This window comes from Rana temporaria, chromosome 5 (genome assembly GCF_905171775.1).
Source record: "Rana temporaria chromosome 5, aRanTem1.1, whole genome shotgun sequence".
In the NCBI taxonomy this organism is placed as follows: domain Eukaryota; kingdom Metazoa; phylum Chordata; class Amphibia; order Anura; family Ranidae; genus Rana; species Rana temporaria.
Window position 1 is genome coordinate 121451645 of NC_053493.1, and position 20436 is coordinate 121472080.

The window sequence follows — 20436 nt, forward strand, 5'->3', positions numbered from 1 at the left end:
AATCAGCGCCACCTAATCAGTGCCACCTATCAGTGCCCATCATAGCAGCCTCATCAGTGCCACCTGTCAGTGCCAATCAATACAGCATATCAGCGCCACCTCATCAGTGCCCATCAGCGCCATTTATCAGTGTCCATCATAGCAGCCTCATCAGTGCCCATCAGCGCAGCCTCATCAGTGCCACCTTTTGCTTGGCACCAGGCCCGAGCAATTCTTTTTGCCTGACGGACTGGACATGCAGTTCTGGACACTGGACAGCTGATTTAAAAAACTTGCTCCTAACTTTTTTAGCTGGCTCCTAGATTCTAAGCAAATTTGTCAAGCCCTGCTCTAACCAGTTGTGTTGCCTTTTTCGCCACTGTCATTGCAGGACAAGGGGTCACCTCTGGTCCTGCATTGTATGTTGTAACTTTAGAGTGCCTGTCCATATTTTGGTGTGATATTGAATTTGGGCCAGATTCACAAATGAGATACGACAGCGTTTCTCCTGATACGCCGTCGTATCTCTGTTTCTATCTATGCGACTGATTCATAGAATCAGTTACGCATAGATATCCCTAAGACATGTGTAATTGTTTTACACTGTCGGATCTTAGGATGCAGTACCGCGGCCGCCGCTGGGGGGAGTTCGCGTCGTAAACCAGTGTCGGGTAAATTAGGAGTTACGGGGGATCCACGACGGTTTTTCGTGTTCGCTACGTCGCCGCTAGTCTAGTTTCCCGTCGCAAAGTTACACTTTTTTTTTTTGGTGCCTTAACTTTAGTCAGCAAGTGTATTGCTGTCTAAAGTATGGGCGTCGTTCCCACGTCGAAATTTAAAAATCAACGTCGTTTGCGTAAGCTGTCCGGGAATACGGAAGTACGCTACGCGCGTCGCCGTTCAAAAAAATTACGTCGTGGCGCGCAAAGCACGGCGGGAGTTAGGAAACGGAGCATGCGCAGTAGGTCCGGCGCGGGAGCGCGCCTAATTTAAATGGCACACGCCCATTTGAATTGGCCCGCCTTGCGCCGGAGGCCGCGGGCGTAGTTTTCATCGCAAGTGCTTGGTGAATCAGGCATTTGCGATGAAAAATTGCGGCGGTGTGACTTATCTAGGATAAGTTACGCCACCGCGATTCTACGTGAATCTGGCCCAAAGTGCCTGCCACAGAGGGAATTATATTTTGGCTAAAATCTATCATAACGTCTGTGGATAACATGTAGCTTGTTAACTCATTTGAAAAATGGCCTACAGGAGTGCTGCAGAACCAACTAAAGTAAGTTAAAACTTTTAATCTTTTACATAATTTCTTATACAAAACAAGCAATTTATTCTGCATCAGCTTAGTACAACATTTATAATTGGAGTGACCAGAAATCTGTGGCAACTCTCTACTCTGGGTTGCAACTAACAAAAATAAGGCTACAGTTTTACAACAGTAACCGTAACCTTTTCATTTTTTCCTCAAGACCAAGTTGTCTGACACCCTGAAAATCACTAGTGTGATATGGGATGATTAAGCTCTTGTAATATATGCATTTAAAAGTGAGATCTTACCAGTCCAAACTGTTTTTAAAAGGCCTGGCAGCCCAGTTTTCGTAAAAAGGGCAAAGCAAAAGACCAACACAACATACAGTTCACAGATAACTGAAAAATACTAGCCCACTTGGCTACACTTCAGCAGCGCCACTGCTAAAAGCATTGGTCTTCCAGACCATGGATTCTTTGCGCCCACTTAACCCTGGTACACACTGCTATTTTTTTTTCTGTTCAACCCAGCTCAGGTCGCAGCCGCTTTAGGGCTGTGCAAAAAATCGATTCCGATTAAAAAATCGAGTTGTTGGGTCAAATTGATTCAGATTTTGACAAAATCTATTTTTTTCCCCCAGGACCGACGCTGACATTGCGCCGGTCCTGAAGAGCTGGGGGAAGGAGTTATTTGGCGAGGCCGCGGCTTCGGCCTAGTCTGCGAAGACGGACGCCGTGGACTAGGCCGACCCGCAGCTCCTCTGGACTGTCGCGGTGTCCAAAAATAAAAAACTTGATTCGAAAAAATCAATAAAAAAATCGCAGGTTTTTTTAGGGGAGAAAAAAAAATCGCCCAGCTTTAAGCTACTATACCGACAATCTGATGTTACTTCAGCAACCTCTCCTGCTCTATTGTGTTCTAATAGGGGGACAGCCCCCCACAAGAGCGCCAACCGGGAGTCGGTTGGCAGACCTTTTTTGGAAGACAGAAGCCTGCCGAATGGGTCAAATGGCTGCAGTACACACTAGCCAAATGTCAGATGGTTTCTATTGAACTGGCTAATGCTGCCCGAGATTCGGCCCATGTGTACAGGGCTTTAGGCCCCTTCCACATGGGATAAAATTCAGGTATGATGCGCTTGCTCAGTGGGAGATCTGTATGCTGATCTCCTCTGAGCAGGTTGATGGCTGATCTGTGTCCGCTCCGCTTATACAGAGTGGACACAGACACAGCCCATTCTCCTTTAACAGATCCCCATCCGTCTGTCCTCTAATGTAGATTGGATTCCATTGGATGTCGGCGGGTATAAACACATGTCCATTTACATCCGACGCTCCATAGAAGATAATAGAGGGTCAGATCGGGTCCGTCCAAAGAAACCTGATCAGCCCACCTGTGTGAAAGGTGCCTTTTCCTTTATCACAGCACTATGTATATGCCAACTCCTGGACGCCTGATAGGGTTGCCGTCCGGGAGCTGGAGACGGCCGTCTGGGGGCAGGTTTAGCATCACTGGGGGGCAGGGTGATGTCATCAAGAGCAATGTGGCCAAACCCACTGTTTGCTGTAGCTTGCTATGCGCACTGCATTACTACTCTCCTTGGGTCACACAAAAGTGTCCCAGGCGCTAAGGTGTTCGGGTTTGGCTTGAAGAAAAGGTGGCAACCCTAGTGGATGTAAACCCGAATTTATTTAATTTTTTCTTGCTGTCACAATGTAGAGTAAAAGATTTCCTATCATCTCTGTCCAGTCTTGCCACAAAGAGTTAATGCAGCTCTGAGCAATCCTCTTTTCTTTTTTCAGTGAAATAAACGAACAAACAGGAGCAAACCTTTGCCTGTTCTTCCCCCTTGCTGTGAATGACAGGTTATTTACAAATCTCATACACTAGCTTGGAGACAGGATTTTTTTTTTAATTCCCACCCCCACTCCTTTTCTGAAGTCATGTGGTTACTTTTCTGGATTTTGACTGGATGTTAGTGATCACAGCAGAATTTAGTGTAAGGAATACACAGGACAAAATGCATGTTGACAAGGGGAGTGTAAAGGTGGGCGGGGAGTCTACTGACATCACGACTCCACCCACAGAGCTCCAGACAACAGATCCACTAACATAATCTGCAGTTCTTATAACAGACGGAGGGGAGACATTTGACAGGTAAGGATACATGCAGGAGGCATCTATATCCTTATAGATCAGCACTATGGCAGTAGTTTAGAAAAGATGAGAGTGGGTTTACATCCACTTTAAGCCTTGAGAGCTGGTAACTAATCCCCAGTTATTTGTCTTTTTTTTCTTATACATATTGTAAAATGTGTGTTTAGGCTTTAATAAGAATAGCAAGATCTTGTAATGAGAGTTAGCAGGGAATTTATACTTCTGGCTGAAATCCTTCATAAAGTCTCCAGTTAATGCATAGCATATTAACTGATTTGGAAAATGGCCTATAGAAGTGCTGCAGAACCAACTTCCCCTGAGAGCTCATGCTGCCTTTTTATCAACCTTAAGTTTGAAAACCATAAGAGGTTGGTAATTGACAGTGTAATTTTGTTTTAGCTTCGTAATATTATGGAGAAGAGTGCAGCTAGAATGCCTTCTGTGTGCAATTGTGGTCACTTCCTTTATTGTTCTTTCATAAAAAAAGAAACACTTGTTGACGTGCAATTAATCTGCAAGGTCTTTTGCGTCCTCTCATTTGTGTTGTGAAAAACGTTGAATTCCTAAAGTATCTTGGCCAAAACAGATGCTTACGCTCTCTCTGCTTTTTTTAAAATACATTTTCATTCCAATATTTTTTTAAACAGATCTTACATTTTGAGGGTTAGGAAGCCCCCAGCAGTCAATCTTGCTAATACCGTGTTTCCCCGAAAATAAGCCCGGGTCTTATATTAATTTTGGCAACAAAAGAAACAGTAGGGCTTATTTTCAGGGTAGGTCTTACCATATAATGTGATGTCTTCTCTCCCCCTCTCCCTCCCTGCCTGTCAGGAATGCCCAGTGTGAGTCAAGTTAAAATGCTTGTAAAATCATATGATCTACTCTATTACAGTATTATATAATGTACAATGTGTGTGTTTCTGTAATATAAACGTGCCAAATACCTTCATTATAGCGCCACTCTGTACTTCCGTGATGCGCCGGAGCTCTTTTCCCCACTCCGAGCACTGCAGAGGGGGGCCCGTACCGAAGGTATTTGGCAAAATTATATTACAGAAACACACACATTGTACATTATATACTCCAGAAATAGAGTGGATTATAGGATTTTACAAGCATTTTAAACTAGGGCTTATTTTCGGGGTAGGGCTTATATTGCAGCTCTCCTGGAAAATAATCAGGGCTCAAGTCCTGCGGGAACGTGTGGGAACGGAGTTCCTGCACTTTTTTCACAGCAGGAACGCAGTTCCCTTTGCAGGACTAGAGCAGCCGAGCCGCCCGAGCCAATCCTTCACTAAGCGGCTATGCCCAGCTCGAGTCACTGTCAGGGGCAGGCGAACCTTAGTAATCCTTTATGTTACTGGCCGCTTCCTGTATATGGATTCATCAGGTAGTGTGCGGGTATTCCGTCACTTCCTCGATGATCCTTGAGCTTTTGTCATTGTTCCCAGGAGACATTGCGGAGGTCTGCCGTGTGTTATCGCGGGATTTCGAAAAAACATGCGGTTTAGTAATTATGCATATGAGCGTACCATTTTTTTTGTTTTTTGTGGGGGAGTGGATCTTGGGTGGGAGTTCCCACACTTTTTTCCCCAGGACTTGACCCCTGAAAATAATGCTAGGTCTTATTTTCGGGGTAGGTCTTATTTTCGGGGAAACACGGTACGTAAAGCCATAATAGCTAGGTAATTTTCCTGTGCTTATCCAGCACTCACATTCCTCAACCAGAGTCACAAATGTGAATGATAAAATCATGAAATTATTAAGTACTCCATAATTTGCTGGACATTTCTACAGTAGGGCATGGATATGTAGCCAAGTCCCGGGGCCCCTGAGGCCTAATGATGACCAACCTTCTCACTTTGAGTAGCTGACCTAAAAAGAGCATTAAGCAAAGTAAGGCCCCTTTCACACTGGGGTGGGAGGTGCGGTGGCGGTATAGCGGCGCTAAAAATAGCGGGACTATACCGTTGGAATTGCCGCCGGATTCGGCCGCTAGCGTTGCTAGCGGCCGATAAAGGGTTAATGCAGCCCGCAATGCGCCTCTGCAGAGGCGCATTGCGGGCGGTATTACCACAGTTTCCCATTGTTTTAAATGGGAAGGAGCGGTAAAGGAGCGGTATACATACCGCTCCTCTCACCGCTCCAAAGATGCTGCTTGCAGGAGATTTTTTTCTCTCATGCCAGCGCATTGCCTCAGTGTGAATGCCCTCGGGCTTTCACATTGAGAAGGCTGGGCAGGAGTTTTTCAGGCGGTATTTAGGTGCTATTTTTAGCGCTGTACCGCCTGAAAAACTCCTCAGTGTGAAAAGGGCCTAAGAGAAAAAAACAGAGCTTGATATTTTTATAGTTGCCCCAGATCAGCTTCTCAGGAAAGAGCTGAAACCTTTGGATTAGGACAACAGCCAGGCAACTTCTCAATAGGAAAAGGTCAGCTTAAAAAACATAAAGTGCCCCTGGGTTTTACTTACTGACAATAAATTGATAAATGAGTTTTACTTTGTAACAGTTATGTTTCTTTATATTTATAGCTGCTGATTCCAAGGAGCTACAGTTCTGGTTGACTCAGCTTCAAGCATGTGCCAAGTATCATACTGAGCCCAAGGTAAATAGCCTTTATTAAAAAATATTCACATATTTATACCAATAACTTTTAGTAAGAATGCATCTGATGTGAGAAAATGTAATGGTTTAGGAATGATTAAAGCGGAGTTCCACCCTTCCGCTTTAAGCACTCCTCGCCCCCTGACATGCCACATTTGGCATGTCATTTTTTGGGGGGGAGTGGGTAATGTCATTAACGTTTATGTGTGTAAAGGCAGGTGTCCCAATTCTTTTGGTAATATAGTGTATGTGTACATGGTTACTTTAATGCTATAGAGGCAAATTTACATAATTGTAATCTATTGTTATAGGTTAACCTTATTTTTTGAAAAACAGTCCTGCATTTATTTTTTGTTTTACCGGTGATCCCTATTTTAAAAGAAAAAAATATAACTTGATATATTTTTTTTCTTGAATATGCAGCTTTGGAAACTGTTGCGCTAATAACCTTTGACATACAAATACATATAAAACCTAGCAGTGGTTTTAATCATTCTATACTCTTATCAAGTAAAAAAATTAAATGTTTGGCTAGAAATAACTTTAGACCTTTTGCTATCAGAGACATTTTTTCTTTTTCTTGTTTTTATACCTATGTAAAATTAACATTTTAAGTCATTGCTTTAAATTGCCAAACATGCATACATATATTTTTTTTATTCTCCAAGGTCTCTGTTTTCCGAATTGTTTTATATATATATATATATATATATATATATATATATATATATATATATATATACTGTGTGTGTGTGTGTGTGTGTGTATATACAGGTCATTCTCAAAAAATTAGCATATTGTGATAAAGTTCATTATTTTCTGTAATGTACTGATAAACATTAGACTTTCATATATTTTAGATTCATTACACACAACTGAAGTAGTTCAAGCCTTTTATTGTTTTAATATTGATGATTTTGGCATACAGCTCATGAAAACCCAAAATTCCTATCTAAAAAAATTAGCATATCATGAAAAGGTTCTTTAAACAAGCTCTTAACCTAATCATCTGAATCAACTAATTAACTCTAAACACCTGCAAAAGATTCCTGAGGCTTTTAAAAACTCCCAGCCTGGTTCATTACTCCAAACCGCAATCATGGGTAAGACTGCCGACCTGACTGCTGTCCAGAAGGCCATCATTGACACCCTCAAGCAAGAGGGTAAGACACAGAAAGAAATTTCTGAACGAATAGGCTGTTCCCAGAGTGCTGTATCAAGGCACCTCAGTGGGAAGTCTGTGGGAAGGAAAAAGTGTGGCAGAAAATGCTGCACAACGAGAAGAGGTGACCGGACCCTGAGGAAGATTGTGGAGAAGGACCGATTCCAGACCTTGGGGGACCTGCGGAAGCAGTGGACTGGGTCTGGAGTAGAAACATCCAGAGCCACCGTGTACAGGCGTGTGCAGGAAATGGGCTACAGGTGCCGCATTCCCCAGGTCAAGCCACTTTTGAACCAGAAACAGCGGCAGAAGCACCTGAGCTGGGCTACAGAGAAGCAACACTGGACTGTTGCTCAGTGGTCCAAAGTACTTTTTTCGGATGAAAGCAAATTTAGCATGTCATTCGGTAATCAAGGTGCCAGAGTCTGGAGGAAGACTGGGGAGAGGGATATGCCAAAATGCCGGAAGTCCAGTGTCAAGTACCCACAGTCAGTGATGGTCTGGGGTGCCATGTCAGCTGCTGGTGTTGGTCCACTTTATCAAGGGCAGGGTGAATGCAGCTAGCTATCAGGAGATTTTGAAGCACTTCATGCTTCCATCTGCTGAAAAGCTTTATGGAGATGAAGATTTCATTTTTCAGCACGACCTGGCACCTGCTCACAGTGCCAAAACCACTGGTAAATGGTTTACTGACCATGGTATTACTGTGCTCAATTGGCCTGCCAACTCTCCTGACCTGAACCCCATAGAGAATCTGTGGGATATTGGGAAGAGAAAGTTGAGAGACGCAAGACCCAACACTATGGATGAGCTTTAGGCCGCTACCGAAGCATCCTGGGCCTCCATAACACCTCAGCAGTGCCACAGGCTGATTGCCTCCATGCCACGCCGCATTGAAGCAGTCATTTCTGCAAAAGGATTCCCGACCAAGTATTGAGTGCATAACTGAACATAATTATTTGAAGGTTGACTTTTTTTTGGTCGGATGAAATATGCTAATTTTTTGAGATAGGAATTTTGGGTTTTCATGAGCTGTATGCCAAAATCATTAATATTAAAACAATAAAAAGGCTTTAACTACTTCAGTTGTGTGTAATGAATCTAAAATATATGAAAGTCTAATGTTTATCAGTACATTACAGAAAATAATGAACTTTATCACAATATGCTAATTTTTGAGAATGACCTGTATATACAAATTTTTTTTTAGCTAGGGGAGGTCAGTGAATGGACATTCAACGGTATCCCTCTCTTCTACCTGGTGGCACTTGCTATGCCGACCCCGGTCTGCAGGTGGAACAGTGGAGCTCAGAAATAGGGCAGGGGTGGTGCGGGGTCCATTCCTGGGGTCTGATGAGCCAATCAGGTGGCTGAGGAGCGATATATCGCCTCCTCGCCACTGTCAAATGCTCTCTAAGGAGTGATTTAATAACCTAATTCACTCTTCAGAGACCAAAGCTAGTGTTAACAAGCCCTAAAGAAGCAATTTCATAAAAAAAAAAAAAAGAATACGGGCATTCATTTAGTGCATGTGTATTGCCTTGTACACACAACCGGTTTTCACGACGAGAAAACTGACATTTTTTATATTGGTCGTGAAAACCGGTCGTGTGTATGCTTCCTAGCACAAATACTGAGGTGCAAACATAAAAATGTCAAAATAATAATCATTACAATGATAACTGAAAAACGGCTCAGTACAAATACTCCAAACTTCCCCTAGAAAGTGTGCCATTTTATTGGATAGTGTGGACTTCCTCCAGGCGTCAGTGCGTTATAGCTGACAGTTTGATGCGGGCCAGGAACTCCCTGTATACTTACCTTCATTTGACAGTTGATTGATTAAATACTCTTATGAGCTTTCTGGAATCTTAGAAGCTCAAGAGGTGACAGAGATTAATGTGATGTTTGGTAAGATGTTTTCATCTATTTGAAATTAAATTTATACTTAAAAAACATTAAAGCGCAGGTCTGCCCAAAAAAATATAATAAAAGCCAGAAGCTACACATACTGTAGCTGCTGTCCTGGAGTCCAGCGATGTCGGCACTGTTGATTTTTTCCTCAACTGTCCAGTGCTGCCGCCACTATTGTGGGTAACAGAACCCGGCAGTGAAGCCTTACGGGAAACCTACTGTGCATGCACGAGGCCCAGCATCTCTCTCCTACTGGCATGGCGACAAGGGGAGGAGGAGGAGGGATCCCCGCGGTGACGTCATGGGCCGCCCCACGGACTCACGCAAGTGGGAAAAGGATGCCTATCAAAGGCAGTTATCCTGTCCCACCTCCCACCGAAAGGTGACAATTGTGGCACCGGAGGGGGAGAGAAGACATATGAGTGGAAGTTTCACTTTTGGGTGGAACTCCGCTTTAAGAAACGTTATTTATTTTAATTTTCTTATTGAGTCACATAAGTTCCTGTTCCATTAAAGATGATGTTAAAGTAGATGTCAACTCTTGGACTCTGAGGGCCAGATTCTCGTAGAATGGCGTATCTATGCGGCGGCGTAACGTATCTGATTTACGTTACGCCACCGCAAGTTTTTCAGGCAAGTGCTTTGTTCACAAAGCACTTGCCTGTAAAGTTGCGGCGGCATAGCGTAAATCACGCGGCGGAATTCAAATTCGGCGGGTAGGGGGCGTGTATCATTTAAATGAATCGCGTCCCCGCGCCGAACGAACTGCGCATGCACCGTCTGTAAAATATCCCAGTGTGCATTGCTCCAAATGACGTTGCAAGGACGTCATTGGTTTCGACGTGAACGTAAATGACGTCCAGCCCCATTCACGGATGACTTACGCAAACGACGTAACTTTTTAAAATTTAGACGCGGGAACGACGGCCATACTTAACATTGGCTGCGCCTCATATAGCAGGGGCAACTTTACGCCGGGAAAAGCCTAACGTAAATGTCGTAACTTTACTGCGTCGGACGCGCGTACGTTCGGGAATTCCCGTATCTAGCTAATTTGCATACTCGACGCGGAAATCGACGGAAGCGCCACCTAGCGGGCAAAAAAAAATGTCAGTTACGATCCGACAGCGTAAGAGACTTACGCCTGTCGGATCTAATGGATATCTATGATTTTAATCCGATGGAGTCTACACACCATCGGATTGAAATCCGCGCCGAATTCCCATCGCGGTGACGTGTCGCGCCGTCGCCGCGATGATGATGCGGCGACGTGCGCGACGCTGTCATATAAGGATATCCACGCATGCGTCTAATCATTACGACGCATGCGAGGGATGGGTTCGGATGGATCGATCCGGTGAGTCTGTACAGACCACCGGATCGATCCGCTGGTTCCGATTCCAGCGGATAGATTTGTAAGCATGTCTACAAATTTTTATCTGCTGGAAATCGGAAATATCCGCGGATAAATATCCGCTGGAACGTACACACCAGGGGATCTATCCGCTGAAACCGATCCGCTGAGATTTTTCAGCGGATGGATCCTCTCGTGTGTATGGGGCCTAAGAATCAGTCGCATAGATACGACGGGCCAGATTAGGACTTACGACGGCGTACATGGCGCTGCGCCGTCGTAAGTCCTTTGAGAATCTGGGCCTGAGTCTACGACGGATAATCAAGCCATTGGGGATCACCCTGGTGAGATACCCTCCATACTTACCTGGTCCTGTTAAATGCTGTGGTCCATGCCCTAGAGTGATGGTGTTAGTCCAGAGGACATGTGTTCACACTTAATCCTAACTAATCTCGTAAAAAACATGCAGCCCAGACAGAAGAGAAAAAGAAGTAGTCCCTCAGGAACAGATATCTCCTGCCATCATCCTGGGTACCGATTTTGTGGCTGTTTAGTTCTCTTTATTTATTTATTTTTTGTTAAACATGTTTAGTTTAGAGATGCACAGTGAGTTGTACACTGTTATTCACATGGCTATGTGCACCAATTGGCCAGGGTATGCCCCAAAGGCCCTGTTTTGTACCTTCACAGTCAACATTTTCAATAAAAAGAATAATAAAAAAAAGTAGATGTCAACTCTAATTGGATGATATTTACTTTATTTTGTGTACTGTATATCATATACAATTGCCTTTTTTTCCTTTTAGAAAATGCATGTTTTCTTTTTTTTTTTCTTTTTTTTTTCATCTCTATATTGCTGATCTCTTCTAGTTCTTTAAGCCCCATTCCTGTCTATGTTTACTTGCTCCATCGGAAGCTGAATGTTAGTGCCCAGAGTGGGTGACAGTGCAAAAGCACAACTAGCAGACGGGGACAAAGCCTTCTCATCCTATAACATGCATGAACAATGACCTTCATGGCAGGTTAACCGGGGAGTAGTTTAATGAAAGCTACATGTTTAACAATATTGAACAACAGGGCTTTTTTCATCGGGAACAAGGGGGAACACAGTTTCCGCACCCCCAGCACTGACTGTATGTAATGGCAAGGGGTGCTGTGGGTGTACTTGAGGTTCTATTGATGCTGGTTGCTAGGGAATATATTGTTAATGAAGGGGATCTAATTTTGTGAGGGTGGGGGAGGGGGTCTGTTGTTGCTGGTGTGGAATCTGTTGTTGCTGGGGTGGGTCTTGTGTTTCTGGGGGGGAGGGTCAACCGTTGCTTGGAGGCATCTACTGTTGAGGGAGGAGTCTATTTCTGCTGGCAGGTCTTTTTATGCTGGGGTGGATCTATTGTTGCTGGGGGGTCCATTGTGCTGGCTACAGGCAATCTAATTTGCAGTCTTTCTGGTTGTCATTAACAAATTCCATACAAATAATTTAGCACCAAAAAATACTTGGTTCTGTATTCTCTAAAAGAGGTGGTACTGATAGGTGGGTAGGAGATAAGAACCAAGGAACCATGCTTGGAGGTTGGTAGGGGGCAGAGACAATGGGTGATTCAAAAGGGGAGAGTTCCTGCTACTAATACTAGATATTCGGGCCTATTTTAACAGTAAAACCGGTATCTTCAGATGTGGCAAGAGGGGATGTCTTACATGTCAGTTTATCCCCAAAGGAGGTACCGATTTTATTAAAACCAAAGACTGCAGGTTTCCGATTAATCAATTTATTACCTGTTCTACGGAATTTGTTGTTTACATATTGCGTTGTCCATGTAATTCGCTATATGTAGGAAGGACTATCCGTACCTTACGGATACGAGTAGGTGAACATAGACGCCTTATTAAAAAGGGTTGTGATAAACACAGCGTCCCTAGACACTTCCTGCATGTCCACAAGGAAGACTTTAAGTGCCTGGAGGTTCTGGCGATTGAGTCCATTCCGTCAGGGTCACTTACCGCGAATGAGAGATTTTCCCTCCTTTGTAAGAGGGAAACTTTTTGGATCTTTCGGCTGGGTTCTTTGTCACCAGGTGGCCTTAACGAGGAGCTAGACATTTTTAGCATTACCAACGAAACTTACATTTTTGTATACATAACGTTATGGCTCTATACACATAACGTTATGATCTTTTAAGGATTTTTTAAGGATTTTTTAAGGATTTTTTATGGATGAATGTCTTTAGGTTTTTGTGCTAGTATCATTTATGGTACTGCTGAATACATGTTATTAGTTGAGTATATGAAGAGTGCGTTTATGCCTGTGTATGGGTATATATACATATGGTTATACTTATATATTTTATTTTCATGTTTATTTTTATTTTGTAGTATTTTTATTTTTATATGTGTATATATATATATAGTTTTTGTATCTTTTGCATATTTTGTATATGTGTCATCATTATTGTGTGTTTTTTGTGGGTGTTTTCAGATTAATATTCACAAATTTAATATGTTGCTTTTTTAAAAATACAATGGTGATGGTGGGGTTAAAACTTCAAATCCGTCCCCCCGCCTGCCATTATCCAATGGGATGGTTATTTTTCCCTTTATTAATCTGGTGGTGATGCCTGTCCGTGACTTTGATAAAGCGTCTGGCACGCGAAACATGTCAGTCACGGCTCACCCCCATCTCGTTTGATGCCCCCACTTGTTCGCAAGAAGCCAATTTTGAGACACTGATATTCTGGGAATTCCGCCAGCGTTTTGACCCATACTGCTTGTTTGTCTCTTCCACTGATTGGCCCCTGGAGTCACATGATCCTTGAGGGATAGAGTCCGGACTTCACTCCCTTCCCCTTTGTGTGACGCAGCGGAGATTCCGCCCCTCCCTCCTCGCCTTTGACCGACGCGGCGGCGTCTTCGTACTGGCCCGGTGGTTCCCATCCAGGATCTTCCCCGCTGCCCTACACCTTCGTCGCGAGGAGTGATCTCGCTTCCATCGGCCTCCCTGTTGGTCTGGATCCACAGCAATATCTCCCTCTGCAGGTGAACCGCACTAACGTTTACTTTCAGCGTGGATGTCATCTCCCCACTGCTTGTTTCCATCTCCCTGCATAGAGGCATACAAACGGCTGTACCACCTCCACATACCACTGTATGTACACCAGTTGGAAGCTTTTTCAACATCCTCCCAGTAGTGATTTTAGGTTGTCATCCCACGATCACCATACGACTTCTGTACAAGTGTTGGGGACCATTAATTAGATTCCATCATAACTGTTTGCCATCTGCATATTACTTTTTTTCAGTTCATGTATATACATTGCACTAATTTTAAGACTATAAAGTGATTCTTACCCCACCCCTGAGCGCTGTATTTTTTATTTTTTATTTTTTGTTTTAGTGTGTTGCCCATGTTCTCAAGTGGTTGACAGCTGCACGGGATGGTTTTTGTGTTACCTTTTTTACTTCACAGAACACTGTGTATTATTGTCTTCATGGTGTAGTGCTACCAGTGGGAATTTGTTTATTGTATTAGAGAGTTCCTGCACCTATTCTCTGAGGGGAAAAAAAGCCCTGCTTAAAAAAAAAATATTGAAATTACATTAACATGCTAAAGATTATATGAAATATTATACATCTTGAGTTTACTTCTTTTTTTTCCCCAAAAAATCGAAGGTTATTACAATGTATAAACAGGTGTACAAACATTTATAACAATGGCTCAACATTCCCCATATATTCATTTTCAAAAACAATTATGGTTATCCAAATCTACTCCATTCCCTTCCCCAGGTGTATCCCCTGGCATAAGCATGTAAATACGTACATCCCGACCCTGTATACCATAAGAAGGGAACATATTCATTGACAGCACTGCCTGCTAGGTTCCAAGTGACTCTCCCCCGTCCAATCCCTCTCCGTCTCTCCCCGAGCTTTGACACCACCATACTCAAACTGTACACGTTTCACCATCTTCTAGCCATCTATCCCATACCTGAGAGAATTTTTGTGGTCTCCCTCTATGTGTGTATATAATTTTCCTGTAAAGGAGAATAGCATTCACTTCCTTTTTCCAGTCCCTCAGTGTCGGCGCCTCCGTTTGCATCCATACCTTGGCCACTGCCTTCCTAGCCAGGAATAACGTTTCACTCATAAAGATTGCTTGATACTTTTCTATCTCTACATCAGGCAGCAGTCCCAACAGACACAACTTCGGGTCCATGCCCACCGGGGTTCCCATATTATCATGTAGAAATTGAGTCACCTGTAGCCAGTATGCCTGTACATCCGAGCAGTGCCATATCATATGATAAAATGATCCCTCCTCAGCTGCGCACATGGGACATAAGGGGCTCCTTGTGGTTTGAAATTTTGCCACTCTCTGCGGTGTAATGTATGCTTGGTGCAAAATGTACAGTTGGGTTAACCTGTCTGACAACTTGGGGGACGCGGCTTTAACCCCCTCCAGCACCTCATCCCACTCCGTGTCATCTATGGGGCCCACGTCTCTTTCCCACTTTAATTTGGCAACCTGCGCTATCTTACTGGTCCTACGTCTCCTGATAACGTAGTAACAATTGGACGTGAGTCCAGCGGACTCCCTCCCAAAAATCACATCCAACACCTGTGGGGCGCTCATATCCACACCGGTCGAGCCCAACTGGGCTCTAAGGGCATGCCTGAGTTGCAAGTATCTAAAATGGAGTTGTGGCGGAAGGGAAAACTCCTCCCTAAGTCTGTTGTATGGCTTTGGGCCCGTTCCCGACATAACCTGAGACAGATACAGTATCCCATACGTAGCCCATACCCCTGGATCAGGGACCGTACCTAACTCTGGCAGGGAGCTATTTTTCCACAGTGGGGTATGTGAATGTACGTGACTCCCACCTTGCTTTTTAAAGCCAACGTCCCATATTTTTTGGTTTTGTATCAGCATTTCTGCCTCGAATCTGGCAGTCCTACATCCTCCATGTCCTCTCCTAAAGATTGCCTGCATGGGAGTGTGTAAAGGGCTATCCGGCTTATTACAGACTAGTGACCTATACCTCTGCGACTCAGACATGTTAAAATAGTAGAAGTGTGACAATTGCGACGCTACGTAATAATCCTGTATATCAGGGAGAGAACACCCCCCCTCTGTGTTCGGGTTTTGGAGTATACGCCATGCCAGCTTATGCCTGCCTGCCCCCCACACAAAAGAGTTCAAGATAGCTTCAAGTTGTTTAAAAATTTTAAGGGGTATATAGAGGGGAGCATGCCAGACCATATAAAGAATTTTAGGCAATAGGATCATCTTGATCAAGTTTATTCTACCCATCACCCCTAGGGGTAACTTCGCCCATGCCTGCGTTCTAGATTTGACCACCGCAAAGAGTGGTTCCACATTCAGAGGGACATAATCTCTAAGATTCCTCGTGACCCATACCCCTAAATATTTAACTTCTGCCACTCTCTGTAATGGTAAGTCATGGGACACTGCCGGGGGGGGGGAACTGATCTAAGGGGAGAATTTTGGACTTATCCCAATTTATCCGTAGGCCGGAGTATCTCCCCACCTCCTCTATAATATTTAGTGCTGCCCTCAGCGAAGGGCCCTGGTCCTCCAGATATAAAATTGTGTCGTCCGCATATAAGCCGATTTTTTCCCAGGTGTCTCCCTTCCTAAGTCCCACCACCTCCGAGCTAAGTCTAATGGCAATCGCCAACGGTTCAGCTGCCAACGCATATAACAGCGGCGACAGGGGACATCCCTGTCTCGTACCTCTCTCCAGGGAGATCTGTTCCGACAACCACCCATTCACGAACACCCTTGCCTTGGGGGTCTGGTATAACAACTGGACCCATTTAATGAATCGTGGGCCAAATCCGTAGCATCTCAGGCATTCCCATAGGTACAGCCATTCGACAGAGTCGAATGCCTTTGCTGTATCTAAAGCTACTACCACCCGGGTTCCCACATTGTCATGCTGTGCTTGTACGTTCATGAATAACCTCCTAATGTTCATCGCTGTGTTCTTCCCTGGCATAAACCCCGTTTGATCCCCATGAATCAGTGAAAGAATCACCGAGTTCAATCTTGATGACAGAACCTTGGCTAAGATTTTAATGTCCACCGGGAGCAATGAAATTGGCCTAAAAGATTCTGGGTATTGAGGGTCCTTGCCCGGCTTAGGAAGAACAATTATCTGCGCTTCTTGCATAGAGGAGGGGAGAGTTCCCGATTCAAATATAGAAAGGTATAACGCCCTCAACCTGGGGATCAGTGTCTCTGAATATGTGGTATAAAATTCCAGCGGGAGGCCGTCTAGGCCAGGAGCCTTAGACCTGGCCAGTTGCGCTAGCGCCGTGGCTATATCCTGGGTAGTAATTGGGGCTTCCAACATCTGCACTTGCTCCCGGCTCAGCTGTGAAAATTGCAGTGTGTGTAAATAGGCCCGGATGTCCTGTGGCGTGTGTGGACTTTGAGATCTATATAATTCCTCATAGAAATGTCTGAACATCTTGAGTTTACTTCTACTATGCTGATCAGCTGGAGGAATCAGTCAAAGCTGTGGGGGTCCAAGGGATTGATACTTCATAGAAAGATTTTTACTAAGCAGAGTGTTGTTGTGCTAGCAGGATAGGCAGCAGGAAAGCTAAGTATGCACGTGCTTCAGTTTTTTTGGTGTTTATGACAGGATAATTGGACCTCCCCCTTCCCATATCTAACATTTTTCAGTGCATGCTAACCATAATCATTTTTTTACGTTTGCTGTTAAATATATATATTATTTTAACTTTCATTTATGTTCTTTTAACTTCCTGGCTCACCAAGGTACTGGTGGTGTAGCCTCGGCCGCACAGGTGCGCAACACCATCAGTGCCTTGCAAGCTGTGGAGCGGTTTGTTATTGTTCATTAGAGGGTTTGTTCACCTTTCCTAAAAAAAAAACTGCTCTGAAGTTAAGGGCCAGCTGTAGATAAAGACAAATGGTGCAGCTTTAGTAAAAGTTTAATAATGCCCCTGCTATAGGTGTAGGTTCTTGATGTACCTCCTACAGCCTGACTGTAAAACTCATCGAAATTGCACCCCCATCTTGCCTTGTTGCTCTGACTCTCTAAGTCATTTTTTTTCTTACCCCACTTACCCCACCATCATAGGCGTGAGCTCTTTCTTTGAATGGGCAGCACAGTGGTTAGGTGGTTAGCACTTCTGCCCAGCAGAAGGGGGGTTGACAGTCCAAATCCCAACCATGGTACTACCTGCACTGAGTTTGCATGTTCTCCCTGCTCCTGCATGGATTTCCTATAGATATAACATTTTTCTTTCCACACTCCAAAAATATGCTGGTAGGTTAATTGACTCCTGCCTATATTGACCCTAGTATGTGTATGCATGAATGTGAGTTAGGGACTGTAACGGAATGGCCTGTGACACCCAGAGACCTGTGAAGGATGTGGGGTACTCCTGTTCCAGCGTCACTAATGGCTCTTGGGTCCAGGGAGAAGGGCCAGTCCAGGCCTCTCCCCAGCGGCAGGCATGTTCTCTGAGAGAGGCAGAGGTTGGCTGGGTGAGTAATGCCCTGTTTGGAGCAATTTATTTGGGGTACGGTATGGATACCAGCATTGGAGGACTGGAACTACTGACTAACTTCGGAGTCAACCCGTTTGGGGTTCCCTCCTGTGTTCGTCTCCCACCGAAAGGGGAGAGATGTAACGAAATGGCCCGTGACACCCAGAGACCTTTGAAGGATGTGGGGTACTCCTGTGCCAGCGTCACTAATGGCTCTTGGGTCTAGGGTCATCATATGCCCCTTTTGGGCATAGGGTGACTGAGAATAGATAATTATAAATTACATGAGATGGGACATTACTGATAATTCATGTATTGCAGGAGATCTGGACATATTACAGGTGATTTCCTGCTGACCCACACCAGGTCAATAGACTCCTAAGATATTCCATTGTCCATTGTGTGATGCTAATACTGTGCTGTGTCTATTGTACTGATTTAGTCTGTAGGGGTCAGATGTCTAGCTTTGAGGTGTTGATTGAGGCTGGCTCCTGAAAGACATTCCATTGTGTGATGCTAATGACACTATTGGTGTGAGAAGCCTATTGATGATCAGGTGTGAATAGATTATTGCGGAGACGGGACGTCTGGGGGTGACTAATAATTAACTCAACTGAATGTCATTATCTAAAAGAAGGTGTATTGAAGCCCCATTGTGTGATGTGTGGGTGGAGAGTTTCTTTGTTCCTTTGATTACTGTAACATATTTGTACTGTATATAAGAAAGCTAAGGTACCATTAAAAGTGTTCGTTCATTCATTTTGAAACCAGAAAGAACAGAGCTTGTGTCTCGTCTTAATTCTGGGGGAATGGATCTTGTCTGTTGGATGGTTGGAGTGTCGGATAAGCTGTCGTGGTTGATGGAATGGAAATTGTAAACGGTGACAGTTACAGGGACCTTAAATTGTAAGCTCCTTGGGAGAAGGGACTGAAGTGAATATACAATATTTATTAAAAGCATTGCATAAATTGATGGCAATATTGAAGTACCTGTAATAAATGAATCAACCACCATCGCCTGTGCTTCTTTATCCCGTCACATTACCTTTGAGGTCAGCAATGCTGTGACAAAGGAGATGGTGTACCACACATGTGGGGATTTATGGGCTTCCTCCTGTGATGGTGGGGTTGAGAAATAACAACTGGGAGTGTCCGTTTCTGGGCCTTCTTTTCTAGCAAGGTTTTGGAGGTAGGTAAATGGCTTACACCTATAGGGCATATCCAATATAAGACAAAGCTGCACAGTTTGTCTTTATCTACAGGCACCCCTTTGCCTGCATAGACAGTCTTTGGGTAAAGGTGAAATTACCATTTATTAAACTGCTCCACAGCTTGTAACGAGCATCTGTGAGATCAAATGAGAAGTAATCGGCTAGTTAGCTTGGGATAAGGAAGGAGAAGCCGGCAGCTAATGATGTTATTTTTAAAAATGGCGGCGTGGTTTCCCACCTGCCAAGGGTGGAGGATGGGCCATCATGGCTGCACATACATAGGAGAAGGTAATTCTAATGAACTTTATTGATCTTCACATAAAGATTGCATTGCTGTTGACAGTTATATTTTAGGAAGAGTCCACTTTAAAGGAAAACCTGCCTTCTCTGTTAGTTTTATTTTCCCTAATCTCCCAATGTGCTTTATTGCGGTAGCCCATAGGTCTGACCTTGCCCACTTTGGATGTTTTGCCTCTGATGAAAAAGCTAATATTGTACATAACTTTCTTCAATGAAAAAGTAAAAAAAAAAAAAATGGTCTCAGTGTGCTATAGCAGTAAAATAAACTCTGCTCGTAGCTTTTATGGCAAATACATAACAGCATGAGGGAATAGAACAGAGAAAGTGATCTATAAATATAATGGAAGCTTGTGAAAAGGGAAGAGAAGCAAGAAAGTCCATATGTGGTTGTACTGTTGAAGTAATTGCTGCTGTTGAGGTATTAGACATATGAAAATATGCAGGCTAGGTACTGTTAAATTAGTATACAATTGTTTTAATATTTAAAAGAGCACTCCACCAAAACCTTAATCATTTTAGCTCAGTGGTTCTCAACCTGGGGGTCGGGACACCCTCGGGGGTCAAATGATGATTTGCCAGGGGTCACCAAATCCTGGGCTGTTCCTGAAGCCTGCATCACTCTCCCAGCCTTTTTGGAGCCACCCAGCAGGGCTATCCCTGGAGCCCGCAGCCGCCCACTCAGCCTTTTCGCAGGTGCCCATTCAGTTCACGGGGCAAAGACTAGAGGTCAGCTGACTGGTGAGGAATGTGAAATGGGAGGGGCTGGAGGAGACCCTATCTCCTGATTTTGGCATAGGTGTCACTGCTACGATACACCACAAAGTCGGAAACACAGTGAAGTCGGAGACACAGTGAGTGACACTACCTGTGATTATAGTTGCCATTAAAATGACTCAGGGAGCGCTAAATGTCTGTGGGTTAGGGGTGCAGATTACTTTCCTTGCCTTGGGTGCTGACAACCCACGCT

At 44.1% G+C, this 20436-nt stretch overlaps 1 protein-coding gene across 1 annotated transcript in view; it reads left to right on the top strand.

Moving 5' to 3' along the window:
* The window catches only part of OSBPL10 (oxysterol binding protein like 10), a 592524-nt gene that overhangs the window by 177124 nt on the left and 394964 nt on the right, over positions 1-20436 (top strand). The window contains exon 3 of the mRNA XM_040353085.1: positions 5917-5990. Coding sequence (XP_040209019.1) covers positions 5917-5990 — 74 coding nt within the window. The remainder of the gene's footprint in view (positions 1-5916; positions 5991-20436) is intronic.